The sequence below is a fragment of the Ostreococcus tauri genome (assembly GCF_000214015.3).
Source record: "Ostreococcus tauri WGS project CAID00000000 data, contig chromosome 06, whole genome shotgun sequence".
NCBI classification, from domain to species: domain Eukaryota; kingdom Viridiplantae; phylum Chlorophyta; class Mamiellophyceae; order Mamiellales; family Bathycoccaceae; genus Ostreococcus; species Ostreococcus tauri.
In genome coordinates this window covers 702,991-722,518 of record NC_014431.2, presented here as the reverse complement: position 1 = coordinate 722,518, position 19,528 = coordinate 702,991, and the positions used below count along the sequence as shown (strand labels likewise).

Here is a 19,528-nt window from a genome sequence, read left to right as displayed (position 1 = left end):
TCTCGCTCACCGGTCGCGTGCGCGCGTCGCCGTGAACCTGCAACTTCGTCCGTCGAGGCGCGCGATTCAAACTTGATGGCGTGCGCTCTTCCTCGCCCCCTGAGCGCTCGGTGCCTGGGTTTAGCAGACCAAGCGGCCAAAACATGTGAAACTTGGCACGCGAGCTCTCCGTCGCGCCCCGGGTCGATTTGTGTCGTCCGCGCGCGCGCTGGCACGCGGAGCACGCGCGTTTCGAATTGTTTCGTCGATGGGCGTACACACGTAGAAAAAAGGAGAAAACCCTAGGAGGGGTAAAAATTTAGCTAAATCGCTCTCGAACTTTTGCAACTTTTTTCGCGTTTTCCTATCATTTTGGAATTGACACAAAATGGAAATCATCACGCATCGGCGATTTTACGCAAATCCACACCGGGGAACTTGCATCGACGTACGGGAAATTTCAACAGCTTTCCAGCGATGTACAGCATGCCTCGATATGATGCGATAACGCGTATAACAAAGCTCAGTATCATCACTTTTGACACGGAGGTTAGTAGTATCTACGCTACTAGTACAGGCCGGTACCGGTAGCTGCGAATGGGAAACTATCGATCGCGACGACCTACTCCGTAGACTCCTTCGGCTGCTGTCTCGCGCTGAGCGTCGACCATTGAAGATGGAGCTGCTTCTGGAGCTCTGGTACGATGTCGACGCCGCTTTGGATCGCTCGCAAGATGACACTCACGTTTGTCTTTTCATCCTTTCTCAGCGTCTCGATGTCATCGCCATAAGCTTCGATGAATGCATCTCTGTACACCTTGGCAAACGCCGTCTCGTCCTCACCTTCAGTGGTCGCAGATGTAGATTGTCTGTTCTCAACCGAGTCCATCGCCGCCTGCGCTCGACCAAAAACAACGTTGTCGTGCTTTGCGATGGAGTCCCACATTCTGCATTGAAAGTTTGCGGGGTCCATGTTGTCAACCAACGGATCCGTCGACTTCCTAGGACGCAAATCGTCTTCCAACGACAGACTCGTCGCGAGTAAGTTATCCCTGGCGCCCATGAGCGAGAGATTTTTTCGCAAGGTCTTTTTAATCAGCGCCCCGATCTGCATGCCCAGCGTCTTGCACGCCTTCTCCACGGCTTCAGATTTCCCGTGCTTCTGACGCAACTCTTCATCGAGGCATTCGACGTTCCCGAATCGTTCCAAAGCCTGTCTCACCGTCGCCCGCGCGCGAGCAAACTCTTCGCTCACATCTCCCTCTGGCTCATTCTGCCTCGCGTCATCGTTCTCGCTTTCGCTCTCGTCGTCGTCATCGACGCTCTCGTTATCGTCGCCCTCCTCCTCCTCACCGCTGGACCCAGTCTCCGTCCGTCTCTTTCGATCCCTCGTCTCAGCTCTCTCCTCACTCTCGCTCTCACTCTCGCTCCGCTCGCTAGGCGTCTTCAATCTCTTTGATATCTTTTCCTTCTTCACTTTCTTTTCCTTCTTCAGCTTCTTCGTCTTCTTCTCCGCCTTGTCCTTCTTCAGCTTCTTCGCCCGCTTCGCCTCTTTCTCCTCCTTAACATCTAGCATCGGCGTGGACGTCTCGCGCGTGCGCGTGAGCGCGAGTGGCGTCGTTTCCTTCACCGCGCTCGCATCGCCCGCGCGTCTGGCCGCCTGCGACGTCGAAGAAGCGAAAAACGTTCGTCAGTCTGTGGAAAGCGGCGGCGGTGCGCTTCGTTCGCGAACGCGTCGACGATCGGACGCGCGGTGATGGATGCGCGACGGACCTCGAGCTTGCGCGCGATCTCGGCGAGTCCGCCCTGGTCTTTGAGTTCGCTCGCCATCGAGCGGCGCGGCGGTGTGTGTGGAGGCGGCGACGCGCGGGACGCGGAAGAGGCGCCACGAGCGAAGAGGACAAGTCGGGTGATGTGTGACGCGATTTTGGTACCGAGTGTTCAATTACAACGCAGTTTGTGTTTCTCGTCATCTTCTCGTGATGTAAAAGTCAGAGTTGGGAAGGCTGACGGCTCCGATGACGCCGTGCACCTGAACGTTCAGCTCCGAGCCGTCGCGGTAAAGTGAAAACGGCGCTTCGAGGCTGAGCGTCTCGTTCAACGGCCGCGTCGGTCGAAGGTCGATCGATCGCCCCTGATGAATCGCAGTCGCGAGACCGACGCCCTTCATCAGCGCGCTTTTCGGCATGGCGTCAAAGTTAATGTACGGCTTCCCGTCCCAGCTCACGCCCGCGCCGATGTTCACGTCCGCGCGGAGCACACCTTCCAGGGCGTCGAACTGCTTTTGAAGCTCGACCCCGGTGACGTCGATCGCGATCTTTCCAGAGTCATCCAGCATGTGCTCGCACTTGGCGAACAAGTGCGCCTGCTTGGAGGTATAATCTGCCATCGCGCCCACCGTGACGCTCGTCTTATTGTCCACCACGTCGTGTCCACGCAGGTTGAACGTCTTCGACACCTTCAACCCATACACAGGTTCGTCGTGCACGCTCAGGCGCGGGACGCTCAAGTCGCGCCACCAGGGCTTGCCGCTGGAGTTCATTTTCGATGAATCCCGGTCAACGGCCGACGACGGTTTCTTCGTCACGCTTCCGGGCTCTTCGACGGGAGTGATGTCCGCCATGTGCGATCGATCGTGTGGTCGACGGAGGGCGTGGCGTGGGCGGCGACTCGCGCGCGCGCGCGAGTGTGAGGCTGACATCAGATAAATTGGAAAAGAAACTGAATCATTCCAGAACGCGAGTTCGCGGGCGAGAGAAAGCTAGTTTGGTATCCATGCGGGGGGACGTCGGCGTGGCGGTGTAACAGGAACTAATCGTGTTGACGAAGAGGAATTAGGAAGACCTATGTAGTCCTGTGTTACAATGCAATGCCTCACTAAGTGCTGGCGCGCATCGTAAAACGACGCCTCAATCACCTCTGGTCGAATCGTCGACCCCACTCTGTGTCTAACTTCGATCGCTTAGACCTTGACCTGGGCACGCTGGGCGAGTTCGCGAGCGATAACCTTCTCGCGAGCAGCAGTCTTCGCTTGCGACTTCACACCCATAATACCACCACCCCACTTGCGTTGCGTCTTGGCGAACACGTCGTTGTAGGAAGCCTTGATGGCTTCGACAAGCTTGGAGAATTCAAGCTTGTCTTCGTTCTTGATCGCCGTGAGGCACAAGGCAGTGGCGGTCTTCTTGTGAACGACGGCGCCGAGACGAGCCTTACCCTTGACGATGCAGTACGGCACGTTCATTTGCTTGCAGAGAGCCGGCAACCAGACGACAAGTTCAATCGGGTCGACGTCGTGGGCGATGCACACAAGTTGCGCCTTGCCTTGCTCGATGAGGTAGGTGATGTGGTTGATGCCGAACTTCACAACAACCGGCTTCTTGCTCTCGACATCCTTACCCGCAGCCTCGGCCTCGGCCATGCCGGTGAGGCGCTCCTTCTTTTGCGCCGCGTCTTCCGGGCGGTACTTCATGAGGAGCTTGAACAGGTTGGTAGCCAAGTTCTTGTCCAACGTGTTGTTGAACTGGTTGATGGCCGGCGGCACCTTCAAGCGCTTTTGCAACACACGTCGCTGGCGCTGAAGGCGCACGTACTTCGGCCACTTCACGTAGCGGTTAAGCGGTTGCTTGACCGGAAGCGATTGGCCAATGCCAAAGTTCTTCGGGCGGCGTTCGAAGAGCGGGTTAGACGGACCCTTCTCCTCCTTCTTCGGCTGCTTCGCCTTGATGGCGGCCGGCACGGGCGCGGTCTTCTTGCTCGGAGCCTGCGTCATCTCAAAACAACACGCGTCACGGTCAGTCGCTCGCTCGTCTCGCGTCTTCGTCATCCCCGCGCGCGCGCCCAAAGCCCTAAGCCCTCATCTCCCCACGATCGCCCCCCCGCCCGCGCGTCGCTCCCTCCACCCCCCGGTGCGCCCCGATCGCCCAACCGCTCGCCGTCTCGCATCCGCACGCGTGTCCCTCGCGTACGACGCCCATCCATCGTCGCCCGCCCCCCCATCGCCGATCACCGCGCCGACGCCATCGCTGACCCTACGCCCGCGCGCGAGGTCCGCGATCCCCTTTCCGCGCGTCGACGCGCGTCCACCACCGCGCGCGCCCACCACCACGCGCGCGCCAAATCACCCGCCATCGACCCCCGAATCGCGCGCGCGCGAGATCGATCGACGCGCACGCACCATTGCTTCGAACGCGTCGCGGAGAGGCGGACGCGGCGCGCGCGCGCGGCGGGGCGACGGCGTCCGTCGCCATGGGCGCCACATCGCGCTTTCGGTGCTCCAGTACGATATCGGCGCCCCACGCGCGTGCGCGTTCGCCCCACGCCCATCACATCGCGCGTTCGATCACGCACTACGACGATCGAATCGAGCCCCGGGTTGATGAAATCACAAATCGTCCACGCGCGTCGACGAATCACAAATCGTCCACGCGCGTGGACGAATCAAAAATCGCCCACGACACAGATTCGCGTCGCGGCGAATCACTCGCGGCATTCGGTCGCGCGGCGATTCATTCCGCCCACCGCGCGCGCGCGCGATGGACCCGGGCGCGCGCGTCGACGGTGACCTCGATAGCGCGAAGACGGCGATCGGGACGAGGGGTGAGGGGTCGATGGCGCGACGAGACGCGCGCGCGGTGGAGGGAGGTTCGGCGAATGACGCTCGGCGGCTCGCCGCGGACGCGGCGGGCGGTGGGACGGACGCGCGCGCGCGGACGCTGCATGCGGTGCGCGAAGGGAAATCGACGCGCGTGAAACGTCCGAGCGAACGGGGGGAGGCGTGGGCGAAACGAGCGAAGACTGGGGGACGCGCGAGCGCGTCGGCGGAGGCGCGGGACGGAGCGAAGGCGGGATGGTTGAGACCGCCGACGAAGCGGGGGGAGATGTTTCTCGGGCCGACGCAGGTGGCGAAGCTCGCGGGGAAGTTGCCGTACGGGTGTGAGTTCGCTGGAATGGACGGGCCGATCGCGCACGTCTCCCGAGACGGCGCGTTGTACGGGAACAGCGAGGAGGAACTTCGGAGATGGCAGGCGCACAACGTGAGCACGCTGGGTGTGGTGGACGATTTCGTGCCAGATTTCGGTCTCGGGGACGGTGTCATCGGTGTGACGAGCAAGAAGAGGGGTAAGAAGAAGGCTGGGGGGGGGATGATGATGCCAGTGCCGTTGACGGTGGACCCGTTCGCGGGTTTGATGACGGGGCTGCTCGTGCAACCTCCGTCTCGTCCATCGTCTCGAGGACCGGCGACGCAGAGCAAGCGAGCGATGGCAGAAGAGCGGGCGCAGAAAATGGAGCTGCGCAAACGCCTCACAGAGCTCGACCATTTGTTGAACACCCTGACTGTGCGAGCGTATGCGTTGACGGAGCAACGAGACGAACTGAGCTTGATTTCGCAGCGAGCGAACGCCGCTCTGAGTGAGATCGATTCCAAGAGGAAGGCCACATCGGTGTCCAGGGGGATCTCAGCGATGCGCCAAAAGCTGGGTTGCAAGCCAGATACGCAGGTTGGGTTCGATACGCTTCGTTATCGAGCGCTGCTGGAAGTTGTCCACAAGCAGTGCCTGACGTCCGTGCGACAACTAATCGCGCACAAGTGGGGGTTTCCGTTCGCCGCGCCCGTGGACCCAGACGCACTTGATCTACCGACGTATCGTGAGATCATCAAAGAGCCCATGGATCTCGGAACGGTTAAGAATTTGATCGAGAACGGAGGCAAGTACGTCAAGGCTGAGGAAGTCGACGCCGACGTTCGCCTCACCTTTGCAAACGCCATGAAGTTCAATGCCGAGGGTACGGACGTGCACGCGATGGCGAAGGAACTATTAGTGGAGTGGGAGACGAGATGGGCGACCATCCAGCAAAGGATCGCCGACGTCGAGGCATGCTGCGTCATCGAGCGCAAAGCCGCTGAGGCGAAGAACGAGGCGGCGAGTCGCCGCGCGGACGTAGTCAGTAAAGAGAAGGAGTGTTCGAAGGCGTCTGAGGCGATCGATCTGGTGAATATACAGCTCGGGGAGGTACAAAACCAAGTGCTCGCTCTCATGCGTCCGTTAGAACGCGACGACCGACTCAACCTGGCTTCCGAGTTGCGTAGTTTGCCCGAGGGCCTACGAGTCGGCGCCCGAGAAATCATCGCCGCAAACACGACCGGATGGAAACCTGCGGCGCACTTGGAAGACGTCGACGCGCACAACGACCTTACGATTCACCTCCTGGCGCGTTACACGAAGACCATGAATAGGAATAGATTAGCCATAAACGCTGGTTGGTGCGGCGTCGGCGCGCCCAAGCATCTACTCGCGAGGTTCAAGGAGGAGCCGATGGACGCATCAGGGGACACGGCGATGGCGAATTTCATGATCGGTCATCCGATTGACGAGGTGACGAGCGAAGTGGGTCTCCGCTCGATTGACGCCATGCCGGACGAGTTAGACTTCGATCCCGTCGCTTTTGACGACCTCCTCGGCGACGTTTCCGTGGACGTCGATGGGATGGACATTGGATTCGACCTCTGATCGCGTGATATCTTCGCTCGCATCGCACTTCGCGTGTAACATCACACAACACCGTGTAAAACCGCGCGACAATATTTGCCTCTCCGCTCCAGACGCGCAAGAACCGCCTCACACGCACGCGCGTCGTCCCCGAGCCACGCGCCTCTGCGTTCACGTCGATCGTTCTCGTGAAGTACGTCATGCCGCTCGCGTTACGACCGCTACAGCGCCAGGCGGTGCACGAGATGCTCAGTCTCGTCAAGAATTCCAACAGCACGAAATCCGCTTTCGCCTACTTGAACGACCCCGACGCGGAGGCGGAAGAGGCGAACACGTACAAGGTGCTCATCCTGGACGCGTTCACACACGACGTGATCGCACCGCTGGTGACGCTGAAGGAGCTGAGGGATCACGGGGTGACGCTGCACATGCGCCTGTCGAAGGATCGCGAGGAGATTCCGGACACGCCGGCGGTGTACTTCGTGAGACCGACGATCGAGAACGTGCGGATGATCGCGCGAGATTTCGAACGAGGGCTGTATGACGTCTACCACTTGAATTTTTCGAACGCGCTGGCGGAGAGCGCGCTGGAGGAGTTGGCGACGAGCGCGGCCAAGGCGGGCGCGGATGAGAAAGTAGCGTGCGTGCGGGAGCAGTACTTGGGGTACGTCTCGCTCGAGGACGATCTGTTCGATCTCTGCTTGGACGATGGATACAGATTGTTGCACGATCCTAGGGCGAACGAGCGCGATGTTGAGCGCATGATCGCGAGCGTGGCGACTGGGTTGTACAGTGCGTGCGTGACGCTCGGGCAAGTTCCTGTGATTCGGTCTCAGCGCGGCGGCGCGGCGGAGATGATCGCAAAGGAGTTGGATTCGAGATTGAGAGAGGCGCTGAGCCAGAAAGATAACCCGTTCGAGGGCGGATTTCGCATCGGGCTCGGCGGGAGCTACGTGCAGAGACCGCTGCTGTGTCTGTTTGACCGAAACTTCGACCTCACGGCTATGCTGCAGCACGCGTGGACGTATCAGCCGCTCGTGCACGACGTGTTAAACATGAAGCTGAACCGCGTGGATGTTGACGTGGACGGTCCGACAGCGGCTGTGAATGGGGCCAAGCCGAAGAGCTACACGCTTGAGGAATCGGATCCATTTTGGGCGGAAAACGCCGAGGCCCAGTTCCCAAAGGTGGCTGAGGAGGTGGAGTCTGAGCTCGCGAAATACAAGGAAGCCATCAAGCGTGTGAACGCGCAGGCGGCGATGGCAGATGACGAGGACGATGCACTGGGCAACAGCACGGCGAAACTCGCTGATGCGGTGCAGTCGCTTCCGGAGCTTCAAGAGAAGAAGCGCGTCATCGACAAGCACACGAACATCGCGACCGCGCTATTGGGGAACATCAAGCAGCGTGGATTGGATGAGTATTATGCCATAGAAGAAGACTTACTCGTCGGTAAGGTTGATAAGCCCGCGGTGATGAGCTTACTGCAAGCCACTGGCCGCGGTAGCGCGAGCGACAAAGTTCGCCTGGCCATTGTGTATACGCTTTCCGCGACGGAGAGCATGTCGCCTCAGGACGCAGAAGAGGTGGCAGGTGCGCTGCGAGCAAGCGGTGCCGATACGGCCGGGCTTACGTATATTAAGCGCATGATGAGCCTGAACGCGAGATTGAAGAACATGTCTGGTGGCGCCGAATCGGACGCCCACAGGCGCACAGACTCGAACCAGGGCAACATCTTAGAGTGGGCTGACAAGCTCTACGGGCAGAGTATCAACACGATCACCAAGGGGGTGCGAAACTTGCTCAGCGGGGAACGCGTGCTTCCGGTCGCGTTCGCCTTTGAGGCGCTCATGGCGAACCAACCTGGTCCGGAGACATCCGAGTACGCGCACCTGGATCCAAAGGCGCCTCTTGGCAAGCCGGTCGTCCCGCGCGCGGGCGATCCCGCGTTTCACGAAGGTATCTGCTTTGTCGTGGGCGGTGGCAACTACCTCGAGTACCAATCCCTCGCCGAGCTCAAGACGCGCGAGCGCGCCAGCGTGCGCTCCGTCATCTACGGCTCTACCGGCATGTGCACGGGAGAGGCATTCTTGAGTACCCTCGCCGCGCTCGGCGCCGCGAGTTAGGAATCGGAACGTCCGAACATCACAATTCACCGTTAGCTCGCGCCTGTCGCTCCCGAGAGGCGCTTCCTTCCCTTGTCGTGCGCCAACACAGCTCGTCTAGCGTCGCGCCACCTCTCTTTACATCGCGACGCACTCGAACCGAACTCGAGCGATGACTCGCGGCAAGCTCGACGTGAACGGTATGCACGACGACGCGTTCGCTCGATCGCGCGCGCGCCTCGAACGCCCGCGAGTGCGTCGATTCTGTCGATAATCTGAATCACGAATGTCGCCACGCGTTTTGTCCCCGTCGCATCGTCACCCTCGACTGACGACGTCGTCGCGCCGCGCCCGCATCAGTGCTCTCGGCGATCAGGTTGAAGGACACGCAGACGTTCGGGAAACAAGACCCGTACGTCGTGCTCAAGGTTGGAGAGAGTCAGTCGGTGCGAACCAAGGTGTGCAAGGATGGCGGAACGAGCCCGACGTGGAACGAACGATTTTCCTTCAATATCGCGCGCGGGGAGAACGAGATTGATCTGCGGATATGGAATGCGAACTTAATGACGAGCGATAAGTGCATAGGGGCGGCGGTGGTGGAGCTCGATAAGGTTTTTAAGGAACAGTTTGACGACGTGGAGGTGAGCGTGTTCGACGGCAAGGGACGACCGGCCGGGTTGATCAACGTGGTGTTGACGTTCGCGCCGTCGCAGGTATCAAAACCACACGAAACGACACAGGTGGTGGCGCAGGCGAGCCCGCGTGCGGTGGTGCAGCCCGTCGCGGGCGCGGGCGCAGCCGGGTACGCGGTGCAACTGCCGACGAACGGTGGCGCGCACTTTCAACAATACGGTGGGCGCCCAGCGATACACGCGACGGCGGCGCCGCACGTGAACACGCCGAACGTCACATATATCCCGTACCAAGCGCCGCCTTCGGCACCGCCGCAACCGTACGTTCCACGACCCATCGGCGGCGCTGGAGTATCTCATCCGCCACCGCCCGGATATCCACTGTCTCATCCACCGCCGCCAGGATACAATCCTCGACCCGCGGCATATCCCCCGCCGCCGAGAGACGATGTATGGGGATAACGATTTAGGATTCGAGCGCAATTTATTTTCGCGAATCAGACGAACACGTCGCGCACGAACAATGTAATAAAATCAGTCTCGCAGGAACGTTTTCTCCTCTCAAGTTTGACGTGGATTATACCCACGATGATGCGTTTTAACGGGAATGTCCCCGAGATAATGTTGAATTTCAATGCATTAAGCTTAAAGCGGGCGGCCGAAGAGCTTCTTAATGCCAACGTCCGGGGTGTCTTGCTTCACGAGAGACTCGCCGACCAAAACGGCGCCGACGCCGGAATCTTGCAAGAGGTTCACGTCGTCGATGGTGAAGATACCGGACTCGCCCACCATGGTGATGCCGCGTTCCTTTACCTCCTCGCCGAGCGGGCCGTTCATCAGATCAGTGGTCACGCTCAGGCTCACCTCGAACGTCCCCAAGTCGCGGTTGTTGATGCCGAGTAAATCAATGGGAAAGTCGCCATCCAAAACGCGCTTCATCTCGCCGTACGTGTGCACCTCGATCAGGCACTTCATCCCAAGCGAGTGCGCGATCTTGATGAAGTACTTCAAGTCTTGGTTGGGCAAAACAGCGGCGATCAAAAGGATCGCGTCGGCGCCGTACTTGCGAGCCAAGTAAATTTGATACGCGTCGACGATGAACTCCTTGCATAGCAGCGGGCACGTCACCCCGGCCTCGCGAATCAACTGCAAGTTTTCGAATCCACCCTGGAAGAACTTTTCGTCCGTCAGCACGCTCAGACACGCCGCTCCACCAGCCTCGTACGCCTTCGCGATTTTCACCGGGTCAAAGTTGGGCTGAATCACCCCCTTCGACGGCGACGCCTTCTTCACCTCCGCGATCAATCCCGGTTGCTTCGTCGCCTCGAGCTGATCCGTGATCGCCTTCACAAAATCCCGCGTCGGCGGCGCGTTCACCAGCGCCGTTCGCACCAACTGCAGCGGAAACTTTTCCTTTCGCTCCGCCAGCTCGACGTCCTTGTACCACACGATCTCCTCCAAGATGTTCCTCGGTCTGTTCTCCTCGTTCGTCACCCGCTCGCCCTTATCGTTCACTTCCTCGATCATGAACTCAAACTGTCCGACGCCCAGGGCGTGCTTGGACGGTCCGCTCGGCGGTCGTCGTCGAATGCTCACCGCGCCGTCGTCCGTCGCGTTCGCCGCCCGCGCGACGTTCACGCGCGCGCGCGCGCGCCGTCCGCCCGTCCCTCGCGCGCGCGCGCCCGCGTGCGTCGTCCGCGTCGCCGTCGTCATCGCGTCGCCCGTCTCGCGCGTCGGCGTGCGCGGCGTCGCGCGCGGGCGAGGGATGGTGGCGTCGATCGAGCCCTGGGGGACTCTTTCACGAGTCATGACTCGTGGATAACGCCGAGCACCCATCGCGATCGCCACCGCGAGAAGACACATCGCGACGACGACGACCGAGCATGTTCGCCGCGTCCGCGCGCGCGTCGATCGCGACGACGGCGCGACGAGGTGCGCGCGAGCGACGGGCGTGAACGGCGCGGACGCGCGCGCGAACGACGCATCGATGAGGGTTTGGAGACACAATCGGTGGATCGATGATGGGTCGAGGCGCGACGACGACGACGACGGCGACGGGACCGCGATCGAGGGGCGGGTGGAGACGGGAGACGTCGAGCGATGGCGCGCGGAGGATGGGACGACGAGCGGGGACTGACGAGGGTGATTTTCGAGCGCAGCGACGGGGCGAGGCGAGACGCGGACGCGGCGACGCGCGCGCGCGAGCGCGACGGGCGCGGCGGGGGAGAAGCCGAGCGCGCGTTCGGTCGCGCGCGCGGTGTCGATCGTGGGTGATGCGGTGCGGCGACAACGGAAGATTGGGGTTGAAATCATGGCGGAGGACGCGAGCACGATGCGAGCGTCGGCGGCGCCGTTGTTCACCGTCGCGGCGGCGACCATGGTTGACAGGAAGATGATCGGTTTGGTCACGCAGTCAGTGGCGTCCTTCATTAAGCTCTACCTCCTTTTGCTGTTCGTTCGCGTCCTCCTGACGTGGTTTCCGAACGTGAACTGGATGCGCCAGCCGTGGACGATGCTGCGTCAGGTGACGGATCCGTACCTGAATCTGTTCCGAAACTTGATCCCGCCCGTGATGGGCCAAGTTGATTTCACTCCTATTTTGGGTTTCATGGTGCTGCAATTCCTCGCGCGCGTCCTTTCGTCGGACGCCGGTTTGGGTAAGTTCTAAAGAGCGGAACCGTGAGTTTTTTGGGACGGCACACGCCGGAGAGCGTGTAATACGAGATGAAAGAAAAGAATGTGCCATTTCCGAATCGTTACAAAATTGCATCGTACATATCGTACACCCGCTCGAGCGCGAGTCAATCTATAATGCGCCGTCGTCCATCGTGGAGGTCAAAATCGAAAATCTGTGCCTGGTGGATTCCGTCTTCCACTGTCTCGCCATCGCGAACGCGCCGATGCCGAACGTGGCGCAGACGAAGACAGCCATGATGGTCGCCGCGCCTCGCCACGTCTTCACCTCGGATAACGCGCGCTCGAGTCTTGCAGACAATACCGCTTCGTCTTCGTCACCGGTCGTTGACACTCGGACCGGCTGGATAATCATAAACTTGTCCAGGACATCGCCGTATCCCGAACCCGCCTCCTGATATTCGCCGTACAGGTGCGTTCTGTTGTGCGCGGTGAGCCGCACGTACCCAAACTCGTAGAATGCCTTCTCCGTGAACGCGTGTCCGACGCCGTTTCGCGTGTGCTTCGCCCCGCCCGTGCCGACGAGCAAGCTCACCGGCGCGCCCGGTTTGTCGTACACGGCGACGCCGTCTGAACCGAGTCGGCTGTACGCGACGCATCCATTGGAGGCGTTAAACAGCCCCTCGCCGATCGCTCGCCAAGCGCACGAGCGCTGGTACGCGTGATTGTGCCCCCAAAACGCCGCGTTGACCTCATACTTCACCAAAAGAGGCCACACGTCGCGCTGTAGCTCGTCCATGACTGATAAGTCGCTCGGATTGCGCTTTCCGGGCACCACGTCTCGATCATCCGGACCGTCCGTGCTGTCGATAATACCAGGTCTGTGCCCGCCGAGAATCACCCACGGCGTTTGAGTGCGATCGACGCTCGAGAGTTCGCGTTCTAGCCACTTCCCTTGAGGCGAGGATGGCGAAAAGTCCACCTCGGTGTTCATGCTCACGACGCGAACGGCGCCAAACGTAACCGCAAACCAATCCGAGTCTGGACCCGCGCGCGGCGTCGGATACAGGCGCGTCGCTGGAACACCGCACTCGCCACCGCTGTCTCGCCCACCGTACAGGTCAGCGATTCGACCGTCCGGAAAAGAGGAATAATCCATCTCGTGGTTTCCCATGTTTGAGATGAAAGGCACTTTCGACGCCCACGGTTCAATTTGCGCCGCCCAGTCATCCCAAATGGACGCAAAACCGGTGGCGTAGGACAGATCCCCGAAGAGGAAAACCGCGTCAAACTTTTCGTCCAGCGCATCCGCGGCGAGCGCCGCGCTGACGTTGATGGATGGTCGACCGTACGCCCTCCATGTCTCCGAGTCGTCCGACGTACCTCTACCCATGTCGGCGAAGAGCGCGAGTGTGACGCGCGCATCCGGTCCTTCTCCAGGGGGCATTTTCATTTCGAATCGATCGCTCGTGACGTGGAAATCTTGCAAGAAGTACTCGATCACGTCTCCCGGGCGCACGTTTGAGACGTCCGCCGAGTGAATGTAGCCGGGATGCCGATAACCGAAACCGTTGGCGGGCTCGCCGCACAAATCGCGCTCGTCGTACGTCGTAGTCGACGCCGGCACGCGCGTGTACGAGCCACCACCGACACGATACATCAAACGAGCGCCATGACTCGCGTTACGTCCCGACTGCCACGTCACGCGCGCTGAACCACCATTCCATCCAATCGGAAGCGTCACCCTGGGCCACACCGGATCGAGCGCGTTCGTGAGCTTCACTGGATCACTTCTCGCGATCGCCATCGCGCTCGTCTCACTCAAATCGCTCATTCGCGTCGCGAAGAGCACGAAATCGTACGTCTCCGCGCGATGCGTCGTCAAATCGAACGCCGCCGAACCGCTCCCGGTTCGCTCGTACTCTCCGTTCGTGACATTCGTCAACATCGCGTACTTCACTGGCGCCGTCCTCGTCACGTCCGCCCCGGCCGGGGAGTACGCTCCGATCCAATGCTCCGCGAACGTCGCGTTCGGCGCGTTCCCGTTCGACGACACCGTCACCGTCACCCGCTCGCCCGAAGCCACCGAGCTCGCGTTCACTCGAATCTCAAACCCGCTCGTCGCCAACACTCTCCCGTCAACCGCGTTCACGCGCGTCCCGTCGATTCGATGTAAGGCGTTGTGTGACGATTGCTCCAGCGCGTGCGCGCTCAGGTCCCGGGCGTCGAAGAAGGAGCGGAGCTCGACTTTGTTTGAAGTTGATGTTTTTTCATCTTCGCGCTCTTTGACGTTCGCGCTCTCGAACGCGCGCGCGTGCGGAAGCGACGCCGCGATACACGCGAGGACGAAGGCGGTGACGACGCAAGCGCGTCGCGTCGCCGTCGGCATCGCGGTCGAGCGAATACCGACGCGCCGTGGTGTCGCGTCGAGACGGTTACTTGAGCGAGACGCGACGGCGCGCGAGGCGGCGCGGTGGCGTTTAAAGGCGTACTGTATAACAACAAATGCGGCCTTAACGGGCCGAATGAATAAACGCGAATCAGCTGCGGGCGAGACGCGTGCGCTGGGAGGCACGACGCCACGCGTCCAGGTCGACGCCGGATTGGGACATCGCCTTGGCGACGCGCGCCGTGGATAATAACGACTTGATGGGAACGGTGTCGCGACCGAGCGACGTCACGGCCTCGCGCGCGGCGGAGACGTCGGCGAATGCACCGACAGAGACTAAAGCGCTCGCAGATTGATCGGTGGTGAGCGTGGGAACGACCACGTCGGCGTCGATGATGCCGCCAGCTCCCAAGCCCAAGCGCTCGAGCGTCTTCGGCGACGACGTTGTGAGGAGGACCAACAGGTTGCGACCAGGCGGTGGCTTGCGCTGTAAAAGTGCGCTGAGCGTTGCCAGGGCCTTCGGGTGCGCAACGTTGACGCCTTCGCTGCCGTCACCGGGAGCGACGCCGACGAGTGTCTCAACTGAATCGATAACCAAGCAGCTGAGCGTGGATCTCATGGCGTCCTCGAACGACGCCTTCACGGCGGCGGTGAGGACGTCATCCGTAGTTCCACTTCCGCCCGGCGTGTTGGCGATGACGCTGTCCGGCTTGACAACCTTCACGTACGGGTAATCGCTCGCAAGAGCCACCGTGGCCGCGAGCGCCGTCTTACCAGATCCCGTCGGGCCGGAGATCATGCACGTCATGTGATCCGTCGCACCGTCTCGCATGGCGTTGACGATTGTTTTGAGTTGTTCCTCGGCTTCGCCGTGCGCGGCTGCCGGCTCGAGCTCGACGAAACCATCTGGGCGCATCGCCTCGAGCGTCGCGGCGTCAGCGCCCATAGCCGGTGGCACTTCCTCGAGAGCACTCAAGAAGTCTTGCATGAGCACCACGGGTGCCTCAGCGCTGTCCGCTTGATCGAATTCAGCGCTCGCCTTGATGTGTCTGGTGAGCGAGTACGACGTCGCAGCTCCGACGAGACCCTTCAGCTCCGCGCCGCTGTAGTTCACCGTTTGCTTGGAGAGCTCCGACAAGTCAACGCAATCGCCGAGTAAGCCCTCGCTCGCCATGGCGTTGGTGTGGATGCGCAGAATTTGCTCTCGGCCGTGCGCGTCCGGAAGTCCGACCTCGACCTGAAGCTCCAAACGACCCGGTCGCAAGAGCGCGGGATCGAGCAAGTCCTTGCGGTTGGTAATACCGACAATCAACACGTTGTTCAGCGCGTGCATACCGTCCAACTTGGTCAAGAGCTGGTTTACCACGTTATCGTGCACCACGCTCGCAGTTTCCCCGCCCGTACCTCGAGCCTTCATGATGGCGTCGATCTCGTCGAAGACGATGATGTGCAGCTGACTCTTGTCGCCTCGCATCTTCGCCTCCTTCTCCGCGTCAGCGAATAGCTCGCGAATGTTCTCCTCGCTCTGTCCGACAAACTTTTGTAAAATCTCTGGACCATTCACGATTTTTGGCGGGTGCGCGTTGAGCATGTTCCCCAACTGTCTCGCCACGAGCGTCTTACCCGTTCCCGGCGGCCCGTACAGGAGCACCCCTCTGACGTGTTGCAGCTTCAACCTTCGAGCGATGTTCACGTCCACCATGCGCGAGGCGAAGACTCGACGGAAAATATTCGCAAATTCCTTATCCAAACCACCCACGCCGTGCTCGACGAACGACGCGCCGTCCGTCATCATGCGCGCCAGGTGCGACTGCGAGCTCAGCTTGTCCCGGTCCGCCTCCGTCACCTCTGGCACCGTGTTCGCGTTCCCGGCCGCCGGTCCCGTCTTCTCCAGCTTGGGCGCGATCCCGGGCGCGGTCGCTCCGCGTGCGCCGCTCTTCGGTTTCGGTTTCTCGGGCTTCCAGGGCGCCGGCGTCGCCGGTGCCGGCGGTTTCGGTGCGTCTCGCGACTGTTCATCGAATTCATAGTTTTCCCAGTCGTCCGCCTTCCACTGCACGCCGCGGACGCTGACGCGGACGCCGGCCGGGGCGAGCGGGCGAAGAGCGAGTGCGCTCGCGCGCTCGAGGGCGCGACGCATGACTCGGGCTCGGGCGACGCGTGCGCGCGAGTGATTATGACGGTGCCTGCATGGGGCCTTTTTGCACTTTTCATCAAAACGATGATGTCATCGCTATCCGGTTCTATCCGCGCGCGCGGGAGGAATGATTCGCGTGATATTCGCTTCGTGCGATGACAAGCGCGCTAGAAAGTGCCTATATGAATCTTCGAGACGCTCAGTGGTGGCCGCCGTACTCGTCGTCCTCGTCCAGACCAAAGGCGCGCTTGGCGGCTTCGTACGTGGTCCAACAGATGGCGGCGGCTGGGATGTGAAACAAGACGCGAGCGCCCATGCCGGACGCGAGCGCCATCACACCCTCGTCCCTAACGATAACGCGAGCGATGGAGAAGGGCGACGTTATATTCGCCGCGGCGGCCGTTCGCGCACGCATCGCCGCGAGCTCTTGCGGACAAATCTTTGGTTGACCCCTCACGGTGCACACGCCGTTCGCCGTTTGCTCCGCCGACTTGGCGACGTCGCAGTCGAGTAAGACGCACTCCGTCTGCATACGCGTCTTCACGACGTCCATCGGGTTCGTCATCGCGGCGGCGAGACCGCCGGCGATGCCCCCGGCGGCGAACTGCACGGCGAACCCCTCTCGCTCGGCCTCGCTCGCCTTGAAGAGCGCGCGCTTGGCTCCCTCGTACACGGAGAAATGAATCGCGGTGAAAGGGACGTTCATCGCCAGCGTCGTCGGGTAACTCCTATAAAACGCGCGAATACCCTCGTTGCGGAGCGTCTTAGAGACGCAATCCACCACCCCCTTGTACGGCGATTCCCTGAGCTGCAACCGCTGCTTCACCGTGTCCACCGGGTTCTGTAACCCATCCGCGAGCGTCGTCGCGCACGCCCCCGCCATGGCGTGCGCCAACGGCGCGTGCTCGCGCCGATCGTTCCCACCAAAAACTCTCTTACACTTCTCGTACGTCGCAAAGTACACCGCGTGCGCCGGTCCCGCCCCCAGACCCGCCGCGCTCACCCCTCTGTACAGCCCTCGCAGCGCGACGCCCGCGCTCTCGGCGCTCGTTCGCGTCGCCGCTCGCCACGCGTCCACCGCTACCCCTCCCCCGAGGCCACCCGGACGCATCGCCATCCCTCTCGCCGCCTGCATCCGCGTCTTAATCGTGTCCACGGGAAACATCGCCGTGTGCTCCACCGCCCCCGCGAGCGCGCCGCTCGCCATGTGCGCGTAAAACGCGTACGACGCCACCGCCTCCGCCGGCGTCGCCACCGTCACCGACGTCCGCGCGCGGGCATCGCATCGATCGACGATCGTCGCCATCGCACCGACGATCACCCCCGTCGACGCGCGCGCGACGCGTTCGAACGATCCGCGATCGCCGCCGACGTCCCGATCGCCCGAATCCTCGTTCGCGTCCGAGCGCCCTTCAAACGCGCGCGCGCCCCTCAAACGCGCGCCCGTTCTCCGCGCCCGTTCTCCGCGCGTCCCGCGACGGCGTGTGCGGGCGACGCGCGTCGACGCGGACGCGCACGCGGGACGTCGACGTGGTGAAAACGCGACCGGTGCGATGGACGCGATTCCAAAGGTACCGTGAAAGGCGTGACCGGTCGCGTCGAAAGGCGTGACCGGTCGCGTCGAAAGGCGTGATCGGTCGCGCGCGTCCGTGTCGAGGAGACCGTTCTCCGTCGGCGGGAACGCCAAAGCACCGCGCGCGGCGTCGACGGAGGGGCGATGCCGACGCAGTGCGTCCCCACCGCGGTGATCGGCGCCGCGTTCTGCGCGAAGCGGTGCTCGAGCGAGGCGCTGGCGAAATCGCTCGCGTTTTTCCCGCCGGACCCGCCGAGCTATGATTTAGAATGCGCGAACGGCGAGACGCGCGCGCGGTACAACGCCGCGCGCGGAACGCTGCCGGAGGCGCACGCGCGGGCGTTTCAACGCGTCCTGGACGCGTGCGAGGCGACGACGCGCGAGACGACGCGAGGGAATGAGATCGTCATCCTCGCGTGCGAAGCGCCGTCGACGGCGGACGCGGCGTCGGCGACGCGAGAGCGGGTGGGTGGCGTGACGATCGTGTTCAGTCACGGAAACGCGGTGGACGCGGGCGAGGTGGCGCCGTTCGCGAGGAAGTTGGCGCAACAGTTGGAGTGTCGGGTGGTGACGTACGATTACTCCGGGTACGGGCGGAGTCGCGGAGAGGCGAGCGTGGCGGACACGCACGCGGATATCGACGCCGTGGTGCGTCACGTGCGCGAGCGATACGGCGTCGAACGACGCGAGATCATTCTTTTAGGGCAATCGATCGGGAGCGGGCCGACGTGCGCGCACGCGAGCAAGAACCCGGGGTTCGGAGCCGTCGTGCTCGTCTCCCCGCTCCTGAGCGCGCTCAGCGTGGTGAGTTCGCCGAGCGCGTGGTGCACTCCGGCCAAGGTGTTCAAGAGTTTGGACGTGTACAAGAACTATCAGCACGTCAAGAGCGCGCAGTGCCCATTTTTGCTCGTACACGGCGAATTGGACGCGGTCGTGCACGTCTCGCACGGCGAAGCGCTGTGGGCGGCGATTAAAAAGACGGCGAGACCGGAGGATTTAGTGCTCGAGCCGTATTGGATTCAGGGCGCCGGTCACGACGACACGTACGATCGAAATCCGGCTGAGTTCATTCGACGATTGCGCGAGGTTTGCGCCCTGGTGCGCGAGCGGTGTAGACAAGTGTAGTGAGACGTCAGTCGCGCCGTACGCGCGGCGAATGAGTCTAATTCTAAATCCCACGACAACCGCGCTATTTACGTCTCCAAATCGAACGCGCTCGACGCGTCCGGAAATGACTTTTTCGCGAAAGCCTTCGCGCTCCGCACCGCCCGCAAGAGCGTATCGCTCGTGTCCTCGACGACGACGTACGCGCGTTTACCATCCGTCGCGCTCGCGCACACCCACGCCTCGTGTCCCGGCTTGACGAACGCGTGTTCGATCGCGTTCGTCTCCTCCGATTCAACGTCTTCGCGAAGTCTCGCGAGCGTCGACGCCGTCCTCCCGTCCATCTCCGTTCGCATCGACCGCGGACGCGCGGCTCGAACGATTTTCAAATCCCCGTCGTCGTCCGCGTCCGCGACGGCGTAGAACACCGCGCGCGCGTCGAACGCGTCCTCCGCCTCGGTCTCCACCGCCACCGCCTCCGTCGTCG

The 19,528-nt window shown here is 61.7% G+C and overlaps 13 protein-coding genes across 13 annotated transcripts; 5 read left to right on the top strand and 8 right to left on the bottom strand.

The window, feature by feature from the left end:
* Positions 1 to 601: 601 nt before the first annotated feature.
* OT_ostta06g04260 (unnamed product) lies at positions 602 to 1,809 on the bottom strand (the record flags this gene model as incomplete). Its single annotated transcript, XM_022984112.1, has 2 exons — positions 602 to 1,639; positions 1,753 to 1,809. 2 exons carry the CDS (start codon positions 1,807 to 1,809, stop codon positions 602 to 604), a joined length of 1,095 nt encoding a protein of 364 aa, XP_022839305.1.
* A 139-nt stretch (positions 1,810 to 1,948) lies between these two features.
* On the bottom strand, positions 1,949 to 2,602 carry OT_ostta06g04250 (unnamed product; the record flags this gene model as incomplete). The annotated part of the gene is made up of 1 exon (XM_003075051.2): positions 1,949 to 2,602. The coding sequence occupies one exon, from the start codon at positions 2,600 to 2,602 to the stop codon at positions 1,949 to 1,951; it is 654 nt and encodes a 217-aa protein (XP_003075099.2).
* A 339-nt stretch (positions 2,603 to 2,941) lies between these two features.
* On the bottom strand, positions 2,942 to 4,159 carry OT_ostta06g04240 (Ribosomal protein L7Ae conserved site; the record flags this gene model as incomplete). The annotated part of the gene is made up of 2 exons (XM_022984111.1): positions 2,942 to 3,742; positions 4,157 to 4,159. 2 exons carry the CDS (start codon positions 4,157 to 4,159, stop codon positions 2,942 to 2,944), a joined length of 804 nt encoding a protein of 267 aa, XP_022839304.1.
* Positions 4,160 to 4,514: 355 nt separating this feature from the next.
* On the top strand, positions 4,515 to 6,491 carry OT_ostta06g04230 (Bromodomain; the record flags this gene model as incomplete). The annotated part of the gene is made up of 1 exon (XM_022984110.1): positions 4,515 to 6,491. One exon carries the CDS (start codon positions 4,515 to 4,517, stop codon positions 6,489 to 6,491), a length of 1,977 nt encoding a protein of 658 aa, XP_022839303.1.
* Positions 6,492 to 6,670: 179 nt separating this feature from the next.
* On the top strand, positions 6,671 to 8,596 carry OT_ostta06g04220 (Sec1-like protein; the record flags this gene model as incomplete). Its single annotated transcript, XM_003075054.2, has 1 exon — positions 6,671 to 8,596. The coding sequence occupies one exon, from the start codon at positions 6,671 to 6,673 to the stop codon at positions 8,594 to 8,596; it is 1,926 nt and encodes a 641-aa protein (XP_003075102.2).
* A 151-nt stretch (positions 8,597 to 8,747) lies between these two features.
* Positions 8,748 to 9,669, top strand: OT_ostta06g04210 (C2 calcium-dependent membrane targeting; the record flags this gene model as incomplete). Its single annotated transcript, XM_003075055.1, has 2 exons — positions 8,748 to 8,775; positions 8,936 to 9,669. 2 exons carry the CDS (start codon positions 8,748 to 8,750, stop codon positions 9,667 to 9,669), a joined length of 762 nt encoding a protein of 253 aa, XP_003075103.1.
* Positions 9,670 to 9,852: 183 nt separating this feature from the next.
* OT_ostta06g04200 (Indole-3-glycerol phosphate synthase) lies at positions 9,853 to 10,920 on the bottom strand (the record flags this gene model as incomplete). Its single annotated transcript, XM_003075056.2, has 1 exon — positions 9,853 to 10,920. One exon carries the CDS (start codon positions 10,918 to 10,920, stop codon positions 9,853 to 9,855), a length of 1,068 nt encoding a protein of 355 aa, XP_003075104.2.
* Positions 10,921 to 11,090: 170 nt separating this feature from the next.
* On the top strand, positions 11,091 to 11,875 carry OT_ostta06g04190 (Uncharacterised protein family Ycf19; the record flags this gene model as incomplete). The annotated part of the gene is made up of 2 exons (XM_022984108.1): positions 11,091 to 11,139; positions 11,367 to 11,875. 2 exons carry the CDS (start codon positions 11,091 to 11,093, stop codon positions 11,873 to 11,875), a joined length of 558 nt encoding a protein of 185 aa, XP_022839302.1.
* Positions 11,876 to 12,013: 138 nt separating this feature from the next.
* Positions 12,014 to 14,230, bottom strand: OT_ostta06g04180 (Purple acid phosphatase-like, N-terminal; the record flags this gene model as incomplete). The annotated part of the gene is made up of 1 exon (XM_003075058.2): positions 12,014 to 14,230. One exon carries the CDS (start codon positions 14,228 to 14,230, stop codon positions 12,014 to 12,016), a length of 2,217 nt encoding a protein of 738 aa, XP_003075106.2.
* A 151-nt stretch (positions 14,231 to 14,381) lies between these two features.
* Positions 14,382 to 16,367, bottom strand: OT_ostta06g04170 (P-loop containing nucleoside triphosphate hydrolase; the record flags this gene model as incomplete). Its single annotated transcript, XM_003075059.2, has 1 exon — positions 14,382 to 16,367. The coding sequence occupies one exon, from the start codon at positions 16,365 to 16,367 to the stop codon at positions 14,382 to 14,384; it is 1,986 nt and encodes a 661-aa protein (XP_003075107.2).
* Positions 16,368 to 16,563: 196 nt separating this feature from the next.
* On the bottom strand, positions 16,564 to 17,670 carry OT_ostta06g04160 (Mitochondrial substrate/solute carrier; the record flags this gene model as incomplete). Its single annotated transcript, XM_003075060.2, has 1 exon — positions 16,564 to 17,670. The coding sequence occupies one exon, from the start codon at positions 17,668 to 17,670 to the stop codon at positions 16,564 to 16,566; it is 1,107 nt and encodes a 368-aa protein (XP_003075108.2).
* Positions 17,671 to 18,081: 411 nt separating this feature from the next.
* Positions 18,082 to 19,062, top strand: OT_ostta06g04150 (unnamed product; the record flags this gene model as incomplete). Its single annotated transcript, XM_003075061.2, has 1 exon — positions 18,082 to 19,062. One exon carries the CDS (start codon positions 18,082 to 18,084, stop codon positions 19,060 to 19,062), a length of 981 nt encoding a protein of 326 aa, XP_003075109.2.
* Positions 19,063 to 19,130: 68 nt separating this feature from the next.
* On the bottom strand, positions 19,131 to 19,528 carry OT_ostta06g04140 (unnamed product; the record flags this gene model as incomplete). The annotated part of the gene is made up of 1 exon (XM_003075062.2): positions 19,131 to 19,528. A coding segment is annotated over one exon (398 nt), but the record flags the coding sequence as incomplete, so codon positions are not given.